General features: G+C 37.9%; 1 protein-coding gene across 2 annotated transcripts; it reads left to right on the top strand.

Moving 5' to 3' along the window:
• The first annotated feature begins 1422 nt into the window (after positions 1-1422).
• Positions 1423-23015, top strand: crhb (corticotropin releasing hormone b). 2 transcript variants are annotated; one of them, XM_079447706.1, is made up of 3 exons: positions 1423-1619; positions 11431-11578; positions 22080-23015. In XM_079447706.1, exon 3 carries the CDS (start codon positions 22102-22104, stop codon positions 22585-22587), a length of 486 nt encoding a protein of 161 aa, XP_079303832.1. In that variant the 5' UTR covers positions 1423-1619; positions 11431-11578; positions 22080-22101; the 3' UTR covers positions 22588-23015. The 2 variants fall into 2 exon arrangements, with proteins under 2 accessions (XP_079303832.1, XP_079303831.1); XM_079447705.1 differs by lacking the exons at positions 1423-1619; positions 11431-11578 and adding an exon at positions 21667-21767.
• Positions 23016-23899: the final 884 nt, after the last annotated feature.

The raw sequence follows: 23899 nt of genomic DNA, 5'->3' as shown, positions 1-23899 counted from the left end.
ACATTACAATAAAAAAATAATTAACTGTTATCAGCGTTACAAATATTATGCAGAATTAAAGTGCGCATGCCCAGTGGAGGTAGCTGAGTCCCTTCAAGCCAAAACATAAATGCATACCACAACAACAACCAGGAAGAGAGCCTGCTGGTAAGGGCGATGGCAAGTCTAGAGAAGTCCAATCAGCACTCACTCCCCTCTGTCTAATTTACATAGGAGGCGTGTGATTGGCTGAGCCGGCTGTAGGACCATCGATGTGGACCCACTGATTAGCATTCATTGACGTTCGTTCTATTAAAGTCCCCGTGAACCGGAAGTTGTTTTTTTTTTTACTTCTGTATTTTGACCCATTTCCGAGTGAAATGTAATTGTGATTGAGAATAGATAACGTGGCTTTCGAATTTCTATGCGATTTGATTGGATGTTTAAACAGCCATTGCATTTTAAAATAAAAAAAATGGAACTGGCAGCAGACTGACAACTGAAGGGAAGCCGTCTAACACACGTCATTTAAGATGGCTATTCATTACAGGAATGAAGCGCATTTTTTAGATTTTAACTAAAGATTATGAGGGCACACACATTTTAAAAAGAGAAAGACCCACATTGATAATCATATTTATATTAAACGCTTTCATAAAAAATAGGCATTTTAATTTCACTGAGACTTTAATCATTGTGTGGAATTGCAAAGCCTCGCTGAAAAAGATGCATCGTTACACAAACACAGAAATGCACATAAGTTTAGACGGAACGTGCACACAAAACGTGGATTTCGTGTCAAAAGTAGTGATTGTAAAATAAAAGTACCTTATTTAATTTAATTACAGCTGGCAAAATACAAGATGGCATCACAATTGATGGTTATACATGGTAAATATGATGCCATACATGGCATTTGTATGAAAGTAATCCTAAATTCGAATAATGACGTCCACTTGATCTCACCATTGTAATATATCCATGGCGTAATTACATAATATAGTTATTTTCTATTTTTGTGACTTGTATGATGGGTGATTTATACGTTCCGCTTTGTATTGCCTAATTTTGTCCCTTTGAGTTTCATTTATTATCCACTCGGTGGCGCCATAGCGTCAATTTTAGTTTGTGTGCTTGACGTGGTGTGATTATTTTTAAGGGAAAACAAATTAGTTTCTTAAGTAGATGAATATTTTTTATGTCTAACCAATAGACAAAGGAAAAGCCCCATACGTTGTTGCTCAATAAGTTATTAAAATAAGCAAAGGTATTTTAAGTTCATTGTTGGTTAAACATAATAATAAAATACTTAATAATAATAAAAATAACAGGTTCTTTGATAACCGGTTTTCGTGACAATTTCTTGTGTGTACTTCCTGTGAGTGCCGCTGCTTATAATTATTTCAGTCAGGCAAAGAACCAAAGAGCATTGAAGAATCCCTTGAGACTGCGATGCGGTCCAGGAGAGGTGGCAGGAGATTTGAGAACTACTTTGTGTTTCCTGTGAGCTTCTCTCCTCATCAGCATGAAGACCGAGTATCATTTTCCTCTTTGACTTGGGCGTATGTACTTTTGACTACCATCTCCCGAGAGACCCGGAGGCCGTACCGCGAATAACATTTCCATCGGCAGAGCTTGAGGTAATAGATTATCCTCTGCCGCCTTGTGAAGCAGCTGCTCTCCGGCTCAAAAAGGTTATCAGTCTGTGTCATAATCAAATAGGGAATAAACAGGAAGATCATTTACAGGGAGAAGAGACCATTTCCTCCAAGACTTTGAGGGGTTCTGAAAAATCAAGACCTTATTTTCGACGCAATTGCGTTGTGACATAAGTGTGCTGATTCAATGTTCAGATTATTCTCCCTCGCTCACTGAGACTCCCCTAGGTCTTTTTGACGTAATTTGCTAAAGTAACCTCGCAAGTCCTTTCACACTGGTCTCAAACATTTCGAAAACAAATTAATTTCTCATTTAGAGATGTACAGTAATGCGCTGAGAGAGACAACGCGGTCTCGTGCGCTTCATAAACCATTTCAATGGCGTCCACGTCACACAAAACAGACACACGAGACATTTTAAGGACCCTTACGATGCTTTTTAATGCACACAATGGAAGTGAACATCGATTCATCGAATGAGGGGCATAGTCACGGGAGTGTCGTATGAAGTGAATCGTACAAAAACGAACGATTTTCGGACGAAGCAATATAAGGAAACCACGCCCCTAAGTTCAACCTGGCGGGTACCATACAGATGAGATCGTGTGAGCGCGATTTCGCTTTCCCCTTACGAATAGCGTAAATGATGTTGCTCACTTACATTTAAGCCTAGTGTGTTTCTTTTAAAGCAAATTAACTTTTTATTTAACCTAAAATATTTCTCTTCAATAACGCTGTGAGACATTCATATCGCAGCAAGGAAGGAGGAAGCCGATGTCATGATGATGCTATTCATTCTGACGTGCTTGTCAACCATACAGAGCTTTGAGAACAAATTCCCATTGTTTTGTCAGACCTGTGTATAGCAATTCAGGCAATATATTTAGGGCGAAGCCGTGAATCCAAAGGGCTGTCTCAGTTTGAAGAGCTCTGCTGGGTGGTCCGCAATCGCACATGGCAGAGTTGATATGGCTGTAAGTCACAGCAAGCAGTAATAGGAATAGATTAATTAACTCGACAACAAGGCCGCAGCAAGAGCAATTTTCTGACTTTAAGGCCCTGATCAAACATGTAACGAAAATACAGTCGAATTATGACAGACGTCTGGCTTGCGGTATCTAAACATTAAGATATGAACAGCCACAACCATATTATTATTTACTATAGATAGCCTAGCTGCCTCCAGGTATAAAGAATCTTGTTACGGCGCTGTGTTTCTGCATTTAACAATGTCAACAGATCACCAATTGGCATAATTTTATTTTGAGCACCACTAATTTGATCTGGTATTGAAGCCTGTAAGTGTGGCATTTGACAGCTATGGATCATATGAGAATAGAAATGACGCTCTCATGAACGCCTGCAAGGGAAGTGATGGTAAGTATTTTAATGAGAGGTGAGCGCTGTTGCTCGAAACAAGCTTGAGTGCCATTTAAAGTTTTTTTTTATAAGAAGTCACAAACTCAGGGGCTTTTGTTTATGCACTCAGAGGAAGATTACTCTGATGTGACTTCACGGAGTTCTCATCTAAGTATCAACTTTGTCTCAGAGGTTTCTTTGAAAAGGAAGAATTAAATAGACAAAAATGAGATCATATACATCTAATTCACAGACAAGTAATCGTTTACTTACCCGGTTGTCATTTTAAACCTGTGTGATTTTCTTTCTTCTGCAAAACACAAAAGAAGATATTTTGAAAAATGTTGACGACCAAAAACCGTTGGACCCCATGACGTATTTTTGTGTTACCAACATTTCTAAAATATCTTATTTTCTGTTTTTGCAGAAGAATGAAAGTCAAACAGGTTCAGAACAAGTTTGCGCATGTAATTGTTGCTTAATCATTGTGCAAAATTATAACAAAAAACATTTACGTTTACCCCTAGGCTTCCCAAGCATAGTGTCATTTCTTTGACGTATCATGGTAGTAAAGTTAAGTTGTGTAGTTTGGAAGGGAAGACGGAGCATCTTTGCGAATGCACATAGCGGAAGGTCACGCTGTCATTGTGTTGGTGTTGGGAATGATCAGACTCTCCCTGTAACACTTTCTGACTGGTTAGACCTCTGGTGATCCATGATTCATGGGTAAGTTGAAGGTAAGCTTGTTATGTCTTTACACTTTACAGGGAGATTACTGTTGACCCGTCACAATCAGAGGGCATGATGGGCAGAGACCTGAAACAAACAAAAGGGCAATGATTTCATGCCCATCTGACTTAATCCAAGTGACCATTCGGCAAAAGACGCTCGGTTGGTTGTGTTCTTGTGCAGTGTTATGTAAACTTAACAGACACACTTTGGGGGTTGGAAGCTTCCGATTATACAGAATAAGATGGAATCACATGGGATTGAAATCTGTGTCAGGATGTCCAAAACAAACGTTTGCGTTGAGTTCACAGACAAGGATTTCCTGCTGATCGTATCACATTTCTATGCTTGGGGAAACAAAATAATGTTCTAAAATGAACAGTTCACCCAAAAATGAAAATTCTGTCATCATTTACATTATTTACCCTCGAGTTGTTCAAAATCTGTATAAACTTCTTTGTTCTGGTGAACACAAAGAATTTGGAAGAATGCTTGTAACCAAACAGTTCTTGGCCACTATTGACCATAGTAGGAACAATTGCTTTATACATTTCTGTGTTCTGTTGAACACAAAATAAGATTTTAAAGATAGAATGTAAAGCAAACGGTTCTGGGGCACTTTTGACTACCATTGCCATTTTTGCTACTATGGTAGTCAATGGTGGCCAAGAACTGTTTGGTTACAAGCATTCTTCCAAATATCTTTCCCTTTGCTCAACAGAATCAAATTTACACAGATTTGGAATAAATCGAGTGTGAGTAAATGATGAGAGAATTTTTACTTTTGAGTCAACCGTCCCTTCAAAAAAGAGCTACAATCATTTATTTTGTGAAATAATAGATTAGTTGTGGTCATTTCTGGGGAAACATTTGAAAAAACGTTTGCTTAATGTTTTCTTTTAAAAAACAGATTTTCTGAAATTTGATCACATGGTTTAAATAGAGGTAATTATTCTTAGTATTTCGTTATGTTTACATTTACATTGCTGTTTTATATTCACCACTTGCTAGCTTCAGTACGTTCACTTTCACATCATAGGCTATAACGTGTGTGTTTTACAGCACCTGCTTCTTCCCACGTTCAGATCTAAGATTCAAGAGACTCTGACCGCATTTGGCTGTCTAACATTCTGTACAATCTGGCCGGTATCCTAGAAAATCCCAGCATGCGAGCTTGCGCCCTTGAAATCGCATTCCAAGGAATACTTTTTCATCCATCAATATAGTGCTTCTAGCTGAAAGTCCTGCACGCCATGCTGTGACCAAGTCCAAAAACATTAAACATAGAGGTCGCTCCCCATCCCTTCCCAAAGCCCACCAACTCTTCCTACAAGGGCCTTAATTAAAAATCACTGACATCATTCTCCTACACTTACTAGCGTGAGATTTTAGCCACGAGACATACTTGCACTTTCCTCTGTTCTCAAACAACACAAATCAAACACTCTGACTAATCTTCACAGTGTCAATAACGCTGAGAAATCTGGACTATTATTACCCAAGCCTGTCAAACAGCTAGGGGCTAAACAAATTTTATATTCTCATAATCTGAGCCAGAGAACAAAACAAAACGTAAATAACAAGTATGCAAATATTTGCTGCTGAGAGCACAGCCCACAAAAGTTCCCTTTTAACATCCTGAACCAAACAGGTCATAAAGCTCTCATTATTAATGCCTGATGATGAAGTTTCATTAAACAGAAAGGTGAAAAAAGGGAATATGTACTGGTCATTTTCTCTCGCTTTTGTAATTTACAGACCTTTTTATTAACGTAACTTAGTCAAAATTGTAAGATACAGCTGTCAAACATCAATACAGACTACAGATCAACTACATGGCCTATACAGTATATGCACAAAGGTCTAATATAACAAAAAAAGCTATCTGATAGAATTAGTACCTAAACCTAATCTGATTTTACAGCCAATACACATGATAAACTGATGCAACCAAACCGGTTTGTGCACAATTGTATTTGATATGTCCATCTAATGTTTTTTAAAGCCTTTTAAAAAATTTGAGACCAAACCTGATTTATGTCTAACTAATATCCATCTGGGCCAGCTGCAAAAGATTTAGACCTCAAGTAATCATGCAAAGAGGCTGTTTTAACTTGGTGATATGGTGCGGGGTGTGTTAAATGTAAAAAAAATTAATTGGTCATCAGCAAACCCTCTTCTGACACTATGTGAACTGACAGACTAAGACCGCTGGGAACAAGCACATCCAAAAGAAATTACTTCTCACCAAATCTGCATTTGACAAGTGACAAATTAGCCTTTTGAGAGATGTTCTAAGGCCATTACGGCGTTTCGCGTATCCCGAGGGGACACTCTGACGTTTACCCCACGCTCCGACTTTGTGCAAAGTCGCATTAAACACGGAGACAACTTGATTGCGACTTTTCATTTTTAGCCATCCTCAAGAAAAACACTCTTTTCATAGAGGAGCAACCTTTGAGGATTCGAAAAAGTGCTGCGTTTCAACACTTGTCAGACCATCTGTTAATACGTGTTGACTTCAAAGTGACTAATACGATAAAAAGAGTTTTTTTAATCAATGTGCGAAAAACCACATCAACAGCTAATTTAAGACGGAAGCCCCTAAGGAGCTTGTTTGAGTCCAAAAAACGTTAACCCTTTACAAGAAAGAGTTATTTTAACACACTGACCGGGCTTATTAAACAAGCAGCATATTTCTCACAACTCCCACACAGCCGGTTTTTGGCAACATGGACCAGCAACACCCCACAAATGCGATGCTGTGACAAACCTGACCTTTTTCAGTTGCTGTATTCTCTACCTGATGTCAAACATACTCCTGCCCACATTTAACCCATTTGATATCTATTAAGGGTTTTTATGAAGTATACAGTTGATATTAGTGTTTAGAATTAAGTCAGAATCGCAGAAATTGTCCAATGACTGTCACTTAGCAAGTGTTGATGTCGCACTTTGGTGTCACCTGTGATGGCGCCAAATATTGCTGGCAGTATAATGTAAGGTTAAATACTCTCGGCTGAGTCAAACCGCCACATTTGCTAAATTGCTGAACCGTTACTTTCGTCGAGAGTTTAAGCTCATGAACTGTGTAAAATCCAGGGCCACTCTGGTTTGTCATGAATAATTGAGATTATATGGATGCGAGACAGCGTGTTATGCAAAGGACACCTTCGAATAAACTCATATATCACAATTAGATTACAGAGCGGAAACCAGACGTTGGACACAGAGAGCTTTACTTTTAAGAAACATGTAGCTGGTAATGCATCACGCTGAAATCTAAAATTAGTTCAATATCATACATTATTTTATTAACTGTGGTTCCTTGTTGAAGCAAGGCAGTGATAAAAAAGCCGTAAAGTGATTTAAACAGTGGTTGAGCCTCTTACAGAATGTCGGGGAAAATACATATAAAAGCAACACTTTCACCCATTTGTATTCATATAAGTAGTGCTATTCATATCATATTAGTTTTATTATTTTTATCACACAGTATAATAACATCATTTTCATTAAACTATATACTGCATGTGACTCCTCCAGACCACCAGAGGTCACTGTCTCCTAAAATCTGACTGTTAATAAAATTAAAGGTAAACATTTTTTACACAAACAATAGACTGCAGGGTGATGATGTACGTCTGGTAAAATCTCAGCCGGCTAAGTGACTTCCGTTCTCATAAGGAGGTCATTTGTCACCAAAGGTGCGTCCCAAAACGCGCAATTATGCACTATTCTACACCATTTTGTAGTATAAATAGTGCGAGTAGTGCGTTCACATTGAAAATTCTCAAAAAGAGAAGTGCACTTTAAGTACCCGGATGACACTTTTCAACTGAAAATATGAAGTGTGGAACTGTGGACACTTCACGCACTCAGCGGTCGCAGCTTCGCTTATATAGCGGAAAGGAGGCGGCGCTATCAGAAGCCGCTCGAGAAAAATACTCCTGATAACGCTTTAATCTGACGATGAAAATAATGCTGGGCAAAACAGATTAAAACTACATTAAATGTACAAGTTTGTTCACACCTGTAAAGCTTTTCTGCAAGGCATTATTGTAAAAACTGCTTAAAATGATAAAAAATTACCAAAGGCCTAGTCTTTGCTTAAGATCACATTTACATTTAGGCATTTGGCCGCTTACATTGCATTATCCTATACATTTTAAATAGGTATCTGCAATCCCCTGGGATCGAACCCACTACCTTCTCTTACCACTGAGCTACAGGAAAGATAATCACTCTCTGTGAAACCGCCCCGTAGTGTTTGGTTAATTTGACTCATGTCATTGAGCGTTGGTGCATCTTGAGTGTAAACATTATTCCATTGTTCATGCGTTTGTCTTGTTTTTAATATCACTCCGCAGGACGACGTCCAGAGATACGGAAGGGATAATGCGGTCAAGCCTCTCTCTCAGATTTACACTTTGCCATTTAAATAAGACGCTTACAGCTTTTTACAGTAGATATGGTGTTTTCGCAGGAAGATTTTTTCAGATTAACATGAAATCATGAAGCCGTAATTTGTTCCAGATTAACAAAATTAGAGTTAGATTGATTTGCATTAGATAACCTCCAATGAGCCTGCTGTTGCATTAAATCTTCAAAACGAGGAGGTTCTTTAAAGATGAGGGAATGAAAGTAAAAAAGGATGTGACAGAATATTTATCTATTTTTCTAAGAATCTGTCTTTCTGTTTTGGTTTTAGAAAGACATAATGCGTCTTTTTGTGTGTGTCCCATGTCTTTGGTCCTAGTCCAGAAAAGTTTGAGAAGCCCAGCTCTAGAATAATTGGTTGGCATTTACAACTCCGACAATTGGCTCAAAAACAGTTGTGTCCAAAACTGTACTACTAGAGGATGGGGTCTTACACCAACACATCATCTGCCAATGAAAGGAATGGAAATGCAAATGGTTTGAGCCTATTTTATCCAGGCAATATACATTTGTAGACATTTACATCTGTTATGGTGTCTAATAATGTAAGGTAATTGCAATTAACGTAACTGTAAAGACCTCCTCAAAGAGACTGGGGTTGTTCCAGTATTTCTTTGTATCTCTTGTGCACTTACATTCTTCAGGCTAATAAACAGTTGAACTAATTTCTAGGTGATGTCGCAGTGGATGGCAGGTGACGTTTTGAGAGTGATTAATGGTCTGTCAGGGGTTCAGGAGCGAATGTGCTGAAGGCTGAGATATCTGATTTGATTTGCATATCTTTTCCAAATGAAAGCTGGCGAGTCATTGGTTTGAAGAGTGATAAGGCATTTTGTGTGTCCAAATCCTGTTGTACATTATATAAATTATTATGAGCACATGGGAATGCCGCCCCAGTAGGAGCAGGTTTACATAGTCAACAAGCACTAGAGGTGCTTGGCAGGCCACAGGCAACACGTGGTTGATTTCTCTTTTGCTTCCGCTACCTTGGATATAAGCTAAATGTGATTCAACTTTGCGTTAAAATAAACAGCCCACAGCTGGGTAACGGACCCTGTGTGGTTTTTATGTTGTGATAGTGTTTATCCATAAAATGTTATGATTATATATGTGTAGAATTACCCCAAAATGAAAACAGTCTGAACTTTACAGTAATTGTAATTGCATGGAAAACAATGTCCAGCTATTATTAAAGTTATTATAAATTCTCATGTTGTTCTCATGGGATTAAAAAGTAATATGGGCACAACCCACAAGATATATTCTTACTCTTCTTTTAACAATTGCGTTTCCTAAAGATGAACAACAATGCGCATACAGCCCAGTAGTCCTATATCAGTATAAAGCAATATACGGTTGCGAACACAATGTGAATCACTGCGTCTCTTGGCCATGAGTCATGACTTCTGATATTGTGTTGCTGAGTTCCCTCAATATTGCCAATGGAATCATTTGTGGTAAAGCTCACTGAACGGAAATAATCATGGGAAATCCACAACCTACTATTTAATAACTCTAGAGCATCATACAACTGGATGTACACTGTAACAGAACTCTCAAAACGTATAGCTGCTAACAGCGTGGCTCCTTTAAATAGTGTGGTAAACCCACAAAAAAGGTCTCAAAATCTCAATTGTTTGACAGGGACAGTGCACTTTGCACCTAAAGGGATAGTTCACCCAAAATGAAAATTCTCATCATTCAAGCAACCTCCAGTTGTTCCAAACCTGCTTACATTGCTGTGCTCTGTTGAACAAAATGAGATACTTTGAAGAATGAGAAACCAAACGTCAAAAGTCAGTTGTGCCCCAGAACTGTTTGGTGACAAACTTCTTCCAAATATCTTTTTTTGGTGATCAACATAACAAAGCTACATTTATACAAGTTTGGAACAACTGGAGGGTGAGTAAATAATGACAACATTTTAATTATCGGGTGAACTATCCCTTTAAATGGAAACTTGTTTAAGGTTTCTATTTTTTCACAAACTCGTCCTGAAAAACACTCCCTAGTTATCTTCAATTTCTTTCTAAGAAGAACTATATGTTAAGAGTTGCAAAGGAACTACAAATCTGACATTTTAATATGAACTAATCAGCTTTTTCAGTCATTCTTTATTTTTGTTTAAGGCTATTGAAATAATGTAATTGCTCTTTATTAAAAAAAATTATATTTTGTTTTTATTCCTATCCTTATTAAGTTTTCTGCGCAACAACCACTTGAGCACTGTGAACACAAATCTAATCGTTTAGCAGACTCTTTAACTATTTCATTTAGTTATATGTATTGGAAAACTGGATTGTGTTTTTCTGTTTGTATTATAAAGTTACATATATGGCACATAAAACAAATGCAGCATAATGATGCTGGCACACATACTCTTTCCTGAGGGCAAGAAAATGCAGAGGTGTTTCTTCTCTCATGGGCATTTAAACAAAGCTATACGATTCTTTGGCATACATATTTGGACACATGAAATAGGAATTTAACACGCTTTATGAATGAAATACAAAAAACCTTCTCAGAACCGTTAGATGTGAGTTCAGTGCGTAGAATGTGTTTATTTAAAATGGAGTGTTTTTCTATCGAATATGTAATTATTTTAATCAATTAATTAATAAAATAAGGACCTCTGTCAACTAAATTTAACAATTAAACAAAACTTGAGTTGGAACAATAAATATAAATGAAGTTACACTTTTCATTGGAATGCCAAAGATTATTTATTAATAAAAACTAAGAAGCATCAGAAGTGTTCATGTTCTCCAATCACTTTTATAAAAGCCCATAAAATCAAAATGTTTCGATGTATGTCCAACATGTCATCATTTTCAAGATTGCATAAATAGTTCAGGTACTTCTAATTCTTCTGAGGTGCAACACACAGATGAGATGATCAATGTTCTTTACTGCGTGCTGTGACATGTTTGCTGTAAATGCAATAAACTTCATTAATTGCTCTAATGAACTGCTAATGTGTAGTGTGAAAATACAATTAGAACAAAACAGACTTTGTTTTTACAGCAACATCTTGCAGTCATTACTCAGTAATAAGATAAACCGATACAATAATGCTCAAAGCGTGCGCTTTAGAAGGAACACTGGATCTCCTGAGACGCTGGCAGCATTCTAAATTTTTAGACACGTCAAAAGAAAATTCAATTCGCTGTATTTATTCCCTTCATTTTAAAAGACTTGTGGAAATCCTTTTTAGCGAATCGACATTTATATTGATTCACACTGCCACATTCTTTCCTCATTGCAGAGAGAACATCAAACTCCTCTTTTCCCATCTTGATGTTAAAAGTTGGAAGGAGGCCTGGAGAGGGGAGACTCTTTAAGCGCAGACTATAAAGATGTGTGCCGGTCCCTTGAGAGAGGCTGACTCATCCAACGAGTGCACACGAGAGCCTGTAAGTAATGTAACGATAAATCCCATGCACAATTCGCCTTTTCACCATGCCCATGAACAAGATGTCAGCTTTGTTGATTGCAATCACTTACACCGATGACTTGTATCAACAAGTGAAAAATAAACAGTACACTTAATGCCGAGCAACGTCTTGCCCTCTCTGTTTGATGGTCATAAAGAAAGCTTTTTCCCTGAGAGGTTTCTATTTGATTTATGCTTGGAATGAATTGACGCCTGACCCTGTATCCTTAGGAATCTACAATGTTTAATTAAGTAAATTCAGAGGTGTCGATAGATGTCATGCATTGAGTTTGAATTGAGTATGTGATCAATTTCCAAAACTAAATGTTGTCAATTCCAAAAACACATTTTGACTTTCCCCGCATGATTAAAACGTGATTTCTGGTGCACAAAAGGAGCGTCGCATTCTTTTTAAGCACAATTGGAAAGTTTAATGATGGTGATAAATTAACAGGCTGAATCAAACTGATTGATGGGTACAATCCTGCGATGATCCATTCAATCTGAGATTCACAGGAAAAGCTCAAAGGATCAACCTTAGAGCTAATGAACACCAATTAGTGCTTTATATATGACTTTGCTTTGCCTTTGTTTAGCTTAACTTAGCCCTTCCTGATGAAAAAAGCACAGCCATGTGTTAAGATACCCACATAATGATGCAGATGGAGAAGACCGGGGAGACCTTTTCACACACCAATTAGACAATTCTTTAATGGCACTGTTCTATCATGAATACTTTTTTAGTCCTCCTTGGTTATCTATAGCGAGGGAAACTTTTGCTGGAGGTAATTATTTCGGGAGGTTATTAAACTTGTATGCTGCCCTGTGGCGATTTCTAAAATTCCATTTTTTAACTAACCGCGTTTGCTGAATGGCCTTATGGTGGGGGCGTCCCTGTGCGGCGTAGCGTGATGCCTTGATTATCTGCTCTGGGGGATGCGAACTTAAAGCGCACCCATCGAAAGACTAAATTGGCCTGATTATGCAAATAACACTATGATGAAGCACGCTTTCTTTTAAAGCATGTTTGACTGATACATCCTCGTGTCAATGTCGTGTGCCACTTTTGTTTTGAAAGTAAAATTCTCGGTTGCTCACAAACCAAGTACGTTTACTGGAAACGAGACGATAACGGTATCTTTTTTTTAAACATACACATTGAAACCTGCTTTCAAACTTTTGAAAATGCTGTTGTCTAGATGAAAAGTCAAAACCATCAGTTGACATATGGTTGAAACATAACTAGAGTGTTGTCAATTCTTAAGCAAAATACCCATTTTGACTAAAATGGTTTAAAAATATATGTAATTTAAGTGTCACTATCCTACTTTTACATTCATTCATTTTTTACAAATATCGTGATACAACCGTAACCGCGCATTGAATAGTGAGCTTAGAATAACGTTACACACCTAAAAACAGTGTTGTATTAACGCCACGTGATGCATGTTGACCATCTCCCACAATCCTTGTCTGTATTCAACAGAATGGAAAATACACATAATCACGTGAAGCAAATGGAATACACAATAAGTAGAGGATGTTATGCGCAGTCGTATGTGTGTGTTTGTGAAGGGGCAGTGTCAGGCCAGGGCTTGACGCTCTCTGAGTGGTCACTGAAGAAAAGGCCACAAATCATTGATTGTGTGTCACTGAAACATGATCAAAGATCGGCCAGAAATATTCCGGTGGGACCGAATGCCCTATTTAGAGAAGCCCCCAAATGAGTTGAGGGGAAGAGATGCGTCCCTTTTGCTCAGCGATAAAAATGAGGGGAGTATGTGATGCTCATGTTTTAGTTAAGCTGGGCTGTTACTACCTGACCTGACCCGTAGTGTAGTAATGTTAATTATTCATGTTAAATAATGTATTTTACTTACAGTAAATACAATCAGTGAATTTTATAACCACATTTCTGTTTACATACATTCTGTTTACATTATATATATATCTGCATTACATTATATTATATAGATCTGCAATTAAATCAATTATACACCGATGAACTGATCTATCAATATGAAATATTGTATAGTTTTTAAACATTATACTGGAATGATCACATATGTTCAGCAAAATTATGAAAACAACGAAAGCAAGAAAACCAGCCATCTTGACACACAAGCGCTAAACATATTTTGTACCAAGAGGCATTTTTAAACAGTGCTGCTTCTGCACGTGTTGTCAAACTGCCAGCTGGGTCACGACTTGCGTCTGAAGAAAAAACTTGATTCATAATTGTTTGTTGCATTGTTTTCCTCTAAACAATCCTTTTGTGTCCAAAGGTGTAAAGAATTAGCTTGCATTAATTTCAGGGGTTTCTTTTGGTATCCGGTTATACTTGGTCGTGACAGCACATTTACATTTTGCTAAGCATATGTTGCTTTATCCCTCGATTCACTAAAGAAATTATGCAAATCAAATAACAGAGAAAACACGTCCAAAATATCGGTGCTGAATTCAATTTGCATGTTCTCTGCTGGGTTGTGAAGGATGCCGCTTTCCCAGGGCAGTAGTAGTGCAACATTAATTGTGCCAGACAGATAGGCTAGCGCTCACTTTTGTCAAGACGGCACATTCTATAATAAGCCTCATTTGCAAATAAAGATGTGCAGGTTTGTGCTGAAAACAATGACAATTGCTTCATTTGAATTCTCAGCAGTGCGGCGCTATTTCTGCACATTTAGCACCTGCTTAAACTGGATTGTAGGTGTTTTGGGAATAAGATGGTTTTTGTTCTGAAATGCTGCACTCTGTTTAGCTTATGTGCAACACGATATCTCCGCATAAAGATGTCAGTACAGTTGACTAAAATGTTTGATTGATTTTCATGCGATACGCAAACTCTTCTTGTGAGGGCTACTCATGTCGTGTCGTATCATATCATATCAAATGATGTCATAGTCAAGTGAAGAAGGCATTTTTAGACCTTGCAAATCGCAGGGGCCGAAGTGACAGATAAAAATAAAAGGCATGGATCTAACACTGTCAGTGACAGGTACTCAGAATGAAAGATGTAACCAGAGAGGGACAGGTGCAATGAAGCATGATGTTCCTAACAGAATATCTATGCCTCAACATCATCTCAAGGTGAATCAACTACCCAGACTTGAAAGGGCAAGCAATGGAGAGTGCGAGGACGTTGAATTTGGACATTGTGCGAAGATTTGTAGATTACTTAATATAGTGTGCATTCACAAACATGTTATATATAATATATATATATATGTATATATATATTTATACTGTATAAAGAATAGAAAAACAAGCAGTGTTGCAAACAAAGTCACTTTTGAATTTAACTTCAGCCTCACTGCTTATTGGGTAAGCTAGTTTGGAAACAAATGTGCAGCGTTACAATTTACAAATGATGTCAAAATTCTGTATTTACAAATCTGTGTTTATATAAGTTTATGATTAAGTACAGTATGTATTAAAGGAGCAATGTGCAGATGTTAGCGGTATCTCCCCCTCCCTTTCGAAGCACTAACTGTGTGTTCACATTGTGTGCGAATGAGGCGTCAAGCGAGTGATTTACATGTTAAGTCAATGCAAAGACGCGATTGCGGCGCGAATAGCGTGAATGAGGCGGCGTGAATGACGCGAATAGCTCGAATGACGCGAATCGCGCGAGTTGAAAAATCTGAACTTTGGCGAAAATTCGCGCCGCGTTAACCAATCAGGAGCCTGTTCTAGTAGTGACGTAGACGACGTAGCGAGCAGAGACAGAAATACAAAATGGAGGACAAGCTCATAATCTCTGTTTGTGGACACCCCGGAGCTTTACGATGCTTGTTCCTACTTTTATAAAAACAGGGATAAAGGATCTTGCTTGGAAGAAAGTGAGTGAGGAGGTCGGAGAATCTGGTAAATTGTAAAAACACTCTTAACTCAATTTGAGTTATATAGACATATTGAAACTACAAAGTAGCTAAAGGCGGTAGAATGATCTTATTTGCCTTATTTTACAACTATGTTTCCTGCTAAAGCCCCTCCCATGACGCGAATTTCACGCGCGAATGAAGCGAATTTCACGTGCGAATGAAGCGAGTAAACACAAAATGTTCAAGCGTCCAACTACTCGCGAATAGCGCGTTTTTTACGCCTCATTCGCGCTCGATGTGAACACACAGTAAGGCAACTGACAAAGGACAAACATGTTGTCACGTCTCAGTGTATGTAGAAATTGCTCATTCTATGGTAATAAAAACATAATGCTTTATTATGTATTATTTATACACCCCTGAAGACATGGGCTGTGTCTCAATCAGCTCCTGAGGTCGTGAATAAGTATATGGTGTACACCGGTTCGGGCATAAGGACCCTGGCTAGTTTCACATTGGGACACTGTTCGCTTATTTTCCTGTGATGTGATAATTCACAGCTGGTAATTATCAACTACAGGCAAAACAAACAATTTTTTTAATAATGGTTGTAATATATGAACATATGCTACATATGCGTACACAAATTTGGTCTAATATTTAACTAAACTATAATGTATATTATGTTTCCTGTCTGTTTACACATTAAATAAATTAAAGGTTTGTCTTTTCAAAAGTTCAGTCGTGTTTTCATGAAGTTTATTGAGTTGGCTTGTACAATTTCGGTTAAATGGCTTCCAAAAATGTCACGTCATTTTCGGTAAGAAAACGTAGTGAGCATCGATGCTCTCGGGCCTTTGGCATTGCATTGTGGGAATTGTTAGGGAACGGACGTAATTAGTGCACTTGAAGAATGTAGCTATAGTGTAGAGACAGCCCTTAAAACGGCCTGACAAGGAAGCTGATTGAGACACTCATAGTTATGAATATTATATTGCACTTAAAAAAATTACACACCGGATCTTTAAATTGTTAACAGTCTGAGGTTATACAGACCCCATTTTAATTGACATGAGACTTTAGATTCGTTTGAAACAGATTATTTTCATGTCGTGTTAATGTTATGTTAGAACAGTTTGTCTATTACAACTGTTGGAACTTGGACTGAAACCTTTTTTTTCCTAAATATTCAAGGAAATTTAAAAACTGCTTTTTTTAAAGAATTAAATACAGTGTTGTCAAAGTTGACATCGTCTTTTTGATCAATTTTTATTGGTTAAATGTTTGCAAAAAAGCATGTGACCAATAGCACCAATGACCAATAATAATGATTTATGATAATAATTTAGGTTTCACAGGTTTCAGTCCGACAGCAACGGTGTCTGTTCATTCTCACGTTTGAAGGGAATGGCACTTGTGTCTGCTTTAAGACAAAATAAACCATATTTTTGGACAGTGTCAAATATGCAGTGTGAATTGATTTGACACATGAATGGTCACAATGAACGATATTCAATAGCTGAGATCTTGACTGTGAGCTGGATGTAGCTAAGACAACCTGTAAAACATATACAACTCCTACTTTACAAAAGCACAATGCTTAAAATACCACAAAGGCTTCAGAATTCAAGACTAAAAGTAGACAGCAGATTGCATTGATATTAGCTGTTGTAAAATAACACATTTCTTAATGAGCAGCCCTGTGGGTGGCAGTACAACAGATTCAACCTTTGAATTTACATCCAAGGAAATCTTTGTTCCTTTTGTACAATTATAGACATCCCTACTCAAAATAACTAAATAAATAAATATAACAAAGGTTTCCGTGTCAGAGCAAACTTCTTATCATTGATATATTCAACATTAATCAAATAATCTAGCTAGGCATACGAGATCTTCTCTAATCTCCTCTCGCTCTGAGTGGGAAATGAAACCAGATGTTCCATTCCACCTATGACGCTGTGTGTGATCTTGGTTACTGCTTCGGTGAGATTCCGAATATCGGGGCCTGAAGGAGAGAGAGCAGCCCTCAGTGCCCTGACCCCATCTGCGTATCCTGACAGCTAAGAGCTTCTTGTATTTTAAGAGAACTCTTGCTAGCCTCCATGAAATGTCCAAATATAGCAGATTTTGCACGCACGTAAAGGACAGACACTTGATGGGGTTGCTGTAACGTGTTTTTGGAGCACTTTGTTTTCATAACCTTCCACAGGACTATAATCCTGGGTGACATTTAGGTACCCATGAGCAATTGGATTTTAACAAGCTTATTAAAACCTATAGGGTACAGCTAATGAATTTAGACGTGTCGGACAGACAATAAACTTTAGACAGTATTTGCATTATAATTCAAATCATTTTGGATGAAAGATTTAAGGAAGTAAAGACGTTTTTTTCTGATTTTGAAAGACATTTTTACGAAACATAAAAAAAAGAATTGGTCTTAGCGTTCATTGCACGGTGAAGTAGCAGATAACAAATTCAGATTTAATCACACTCATGTCTTTTAGAAACCTGTATTTGAGTCTTTCTACTGTGGAACACAAAAGAAGATATTTTGAGAAATGTCTCGGTGGTTTTATGTCCATACAATGGAAGTCAACGGACTTTAAAATATCTTCTTTTGTGTTCTGTAAGTAGCTCAAGCAGGTTTGGAATGACATGAGAATAAGAAGATGGTGAAAGAATTGTAATTGTTGTGTGAACTAATATGTGTCCCAGGAAGACAAAACAAGTTTAGTTTAGTTACTTGTGATCAAGGTCAATGTAATACTTTAGTTGTACATTATGTCAAGAAAAATGTAAAACATGTTAGGAGATTATAAATACAATACAATGGGGTAAAGAACAATGTCACCATGGTATCCGAGTATGTATTTATTTACTTTACTGAATTTTTTTTTACCGTGAAAGAACAGGAATCTAGACGCAGATCATTTTTCCGTCAAAACTGTGTTGTCAATTCACCTAAAACAGCTGACTCTTTCACCTGACATCAGTGGGGGTCTTTGAACATCCAAGTATAGCGTTTATAAACTTCACTGCATGCATTAATATGCAGCTTAAAACCAGGAGGGAGCCAATATTGTGACTTCACAGAATTCAATTAAAGACACCAATTCATATCACCAAACACCCCATTGAGAAGACAGATGAGCCTTTCTATCGAGTCAGACCACAGTCTATTTGAAGCTGATCAGCAGGTTCTTTGGGCGTCTTTAAACTCATTTATAGCACTGACAATCTTTATTGATATCTCCTCTCAGTTGACCTGAATAGACTCCTGAAAACCATGTGAAGCCTAATGGCGTCATTATGGTTAGCGCTGGCGTAATCCGCTGCAATTACAAAGGGGCAAGTGAAGCATTTTACGGCAATGAGAAGAGCAAATGAGTTAAAGAGACCAATGAACTTTAAGTGCTACTCTTTTCAGGAGCGAGACTTAATAACGTGTTGTTCTTGTCTTTAGAGCACCTGGTAAACATATTGATTTGACACATCATATGCTTTGTGATATTATTAGTCACACGGTGGAAAACTACACCTATGGATTCATTGTGTCTCGCCTAATAGACATTGATTTGATTCGTTGTGACATCAGTGACCACGAGCGAATGTGCGAATTTGCGGCGTGGTGGTACGTTGGATTTGTGTCAGAAAGAAGCCGCATCTCGTGATGGGACTTGACACCAGGCCCGAAGGGAAGAGTTAAATTGCTGTGGGAAAACCCTTAGGCTTGCGACCTTGGCGTTTGTTTGAAGGCTTCGTAAGTTTAATCAAAATGAAAACTCCCGCGCAGAGAGGAAATAAGAAATCACTTTAAAAATAAATGAATGGCAGGAATTGTTTCTCTGATTTAGTCCAATTTCTAGAATCATTATGGAGGGCTGCGCTTTGCGGGGCGAATATAATAATTATTAATTTATAGAATGAATCATTCGAGTAGATTAGGGGCTACAGTAGGTGCTTTGTGGGGCTCGAAATAGAACAAAGATGTCTGCCGCCTTCCTCATCTGTCAGCTTTATCATCGATGGATGCAGTCATTATCCATAATAACATTATTCTTGAGATGAATCCACTGTTAACCGACAGCTCTTATTTTTTCCCATCCCACATATTGTAAATGTAATGGCAATTTCCACAAATACTGTACATATTGGTGTACCATTACTATTTTAAAGCATTAGAGGCACATAATTCTGCTTTTGTTCTGGGAGTTTTTACAGGACACATTTAAGCTAGTTCAAATGCATCTAAGTACTTTATCCTTCACATATATATCAATTTACACTCTAAATAATGCTGGGTTCTTTTCTGTTGTAAAATGAACCTATGCTCGGTTGCTTTAACAGATTGTTGGGTCAAATCTAAACTTTTTTCGGGATAATATATCCCAACTGCTGGGTTCGTTCCTTTTTGACCCTATGCTGGTTTGAAAATAACCAAACATTTGTGTAGGGATTTGGGCCTGTCATATCTTCCAGAGTTTATGCTGCATTCACGTGCTCTCGGAAATCCGAAGAATTTGAGAAATTTCCATGTCATGATTCCGAGCTGGATGTGTTCAGGTGCTTTTTTATTTGGTTTTCAACCGTGAATCCTACTTTATAGTTTTACTAGTCGTCAGCTTGCTGACTATTCTGCAATATTGGTGAAATACATGCTATTTTCGCAGTGTATAAAACATACAGTATGCTTCAAATGGTTATTCATTTATGTAAATATGTACTCCTTTTACGACAAGACAAGGCAATGAAGCTGTTGCCGAAAAACGAATAAATCATATCTGTCACAGCAGAAATCCTTCTCCCATCCGCCATGTTGATTGTATAAGGCCGGTCCATCTCTGGAACTTCACGAAACACGTCATCAGAGCAATTGCAATTTTTCACCTCGGTAACTCATATTTCACGATAATTCCGAGAGCACGTGAAGGCAGCATTAAACCCATTCCACAATATCCAGCAATTGAAGGTGTACAGTTTTATGTCATTTTTTTTAATAAAAACAATGAGCAATATTAACAATGAGCAATATTTTCTTGCTCATACCACCCTGCATGTTTTACTTCAAAATCGAAAAACGTACTTTTTAGGTTACTTTAACACAACCACGAGCATCATTTGGACCTTCGGTTTGACCTCTTGATGCTGACATTCAGCATTTCCTTTCACCATGACAAAAGACTTCATTTTTGATCTCGAGACTCTGAAGTCCATGAGAATATTTTTGGAAGGTGCTTGGTTTCTTTAAAACACACACACAAAAACAGCAAGGCAATATTTTCATTAATATTGATCTGTTTAAAAACACATACCATCTGATTCACACACAAGTGAATATTGTCGGAAAACCGATCGGGGCGAAGTCTGATTGCCATTCTGAAAGCAGGTGTGAGGGGACTCGAGCCAAGTGCTCCATCTCCCACTCTCCCTCTTGAGTGGCTGGGTGGGTCAGCACTTGACAGCAGTGACTGCAGATGTGACGATGTCCTGCCGCTGTGCATGTGTAATCAAGGGGACCCAAAGCTCTGTTTGTGCTTTCTGGATAAGACACCCACTAGAACATAACCCGAAGTTCACCACGCCTGCGTGACTACAACCGCAAGAACTGAAAAACAAAAGCTGTTGCACATGATGCAGATTTGTGACATAATTTACATTTATTTTAAGGTGTGAACAACCCAGTGCACCAAAGAATTGATTTTTGCAATTACATCACTTTAAAATGCATCTCTGGTAATTTAGAGATGAATATGAAATTGAGGGAAGAGTAACAGTCAATTAAAAACCTTAAGTGGAACACAACTCATTTTGGTTTTGGTGGTTCTGGCCGTACTATGAAGTAAAGATTCATAATGAAATTAAACAAAGTTTTGCCCATGATATCATTTAATCCATTTTATGGATGGCTTTAAAGGAATTAATAAGATTGTCAATTATTTTAGGACTAAAATCATAAATATGCACAAAATGGGAGTAGGGGACAGAACATCAATATAAAGGATTAAATAACTTCGCGTTTGCATCTCACATGGAGGTCTCGCAAGGACTCGCACACATACGCACTCGAGGACACACACATGCACACCCCTCGATGACTCATTCAAACAAGAAAATTCTTCACTTACGTTCATTCAAGTCAACTCTCCCTCTCCTCTGCGCAGACGCAGGACACTAGATGCGTGACACTTGTCGCTGACCGTGCCTATATAAATGCCAACTCCAGGCTTTCTTTGAAGAAGTCCTTAAACTAAAGAACTTGATAGGCGACAACTGGAAGACAGCCGCATCTCGCAAAGTTCACAAACGATCCAGGGATAACACAAATTACGCACACCACAGGTACGCAACATCTCTAGAATAAGTCAGTCAATGTTTTATTCGTAAATTGCAGCACTGGTCATTTTTATTTGAATTGGGCTGTTTTACTATAGAACATATTTTTGCGCATCTTGGTATAAGCATCCAAATATCCAACTTTAACTCGCGCGTATCTGTCGATTTAGAAATGTGCAATTATGCAGTTTAAACGCATATGTAGTCATTGTGCTTTAAATTACTTCTGTCACGAATTGGTTTTAGCCCCAAAGCCAGTGCGCAAAACAATTGGTCAGAAGTGGAATCGTGCGCATAATTTACTCACTTCTCCCACAGATTCCTCTCGTCACTTTTTGACATGAAGCTTAATGTTTTCGTCACCACCGTGGCTCTGCTCGTTGCCTTTCCACCACCATATGAATGTAGAGCCATCGACAGCTTCAACCAGCCAGCCACAGACCCAGATGGAGAGCGACAGTCACCTCCGCTTTTGGCACGTTTGGGAGAGGAGTACTTCATCCAGCTCGGTAACAGAAACCAGAATTCAGCCCGGTCCTCCCCAGACGACTATTCCGAGACATCCCAGTATCCAAAACGAGCACTGCAGCTCCAGTTAACCCAGCGTCTGTTAGAGGGAAAAGTTGGAAACATCGGCCGCTGGAATGGCAATTACGCGCTTCGCGCGCTCGACTCTGGGGAGAGGGAGCGCAGGTCGGAGGAGCCGCCGATTTCTCTGGACCTGACCTTTCATCTGCTCCGAGAAGTACTAGAGATGGCCAGAGCCGAACAAATGGCCCAGCAAGCTCACAGCAACCGCAAAATGATGGAAATATTCGGGAAGTAACCACGAGATCCATGTACCAAAGATATTTTTACATTTAGCACAAACATAAATATTCTGTACCATAGTGCTGCTTTTCCATCATGATCTATTTATACCGGTGATTTATTTATTTGTAGATATTCCAATGGAGACCAATAGAGTAGGTGTGTATGGTCATGATTCAAATTGCGCAAAACTGTCATGAATCTCCATCCATGTTATTGTATAAGTGATCATTCAGACCTGTAGATGATACGAAACGGTTGTTTGAATTTCGTAAAAAAAGACAATATTTTCAAGTACTGCATTATTTTATCTGACAAACCTACGTTTCATTGTAACATACAGTACATTGTTCAAGTTTGTTAATAAACTAATGAGCAAGCATTCATTTTTGTTGTGCAAGAGAATGTCTTATATTTATATTTTTCAATAAAACTTTGAAAGCCAGTTTGACACACCTTGTCTAGATTATTGACGTATTAAATGGGATTTATGAGAAACTACTTAATCGACTTTATATTTGACAGTCATTACGTGTTGTTTTTCAGAAGTGTTGTTCACCCGTGTATGTTGCGGAGACAACTGACAACAATCTAATGTAGCTCACTTCTAATACTTAACAGTAACAATGCTTCCTTTCAAAAAGCACTTAGGTATTATATTTAATAATCCATTTATATTTATTATGCTTGAATTACAATGGCACAATTTAAAGTGTAAAAAATAAATGAAGAAAGAATATTCGACAGCGGCAACACCTTGTGAAGAGAAAATTAACAATATAATCAGTTTATATACAGTTATTAAACACACACACTTACACACGCATGACCTCTAAGTATATTGCAAATAAGATGCATTCTTCAAACAATATACTTGCTTAACCAGATGTTTGTCTCACTACCTATTTGACAGATGTAATTTAAAATTTAAAAGTGAGCTGTTTACATCTGTTCGGGTGGGACGGCATCTATCCCAAGAGATGATTCATGGTTGTTTGGCAAAAGGCTAGAGGAAGAAAACTGTCGACTTGTGTACTTCATGATTATCAATTGGATACAAACACCTTATTCTGATTAAGTATTGATGCCCACCAACATTTTATCTTTACAGCAACTGGATATATTTTATAGCCAAATCTTGGTTGCAGAGTTTACCCAAACATTTCCTACATTTAATGGGTAAGGCATATCTAAAACCTATTAATAATGTTCTGGTCAGACAAACCCCCCTTAAGTTAACCAGACACCAAGAACATTTCTTTCACTTGATCCTTTACTTTTTGTGGTAAAAGCCACAACACGTTGAGATTTGGGTTGAGCTCCCTGGG

The sequence above is a fragment of the Barbatula barbatula genome, assembly GCF_947034865.1.
Source record: "Barbatula barbatula genome assembly, chromosome: 23".
Taxonomy (NCBI): domain Eukaryota; kingdom Metazoa; phylum Chordata; class Actinopteri; order Cypriniformes; family Nemacheilidae; genus Barbatula; species Barbatula barbatula.
This window is presented reverse-complemented; position numbering and strand designations above follow the sequence as displayed.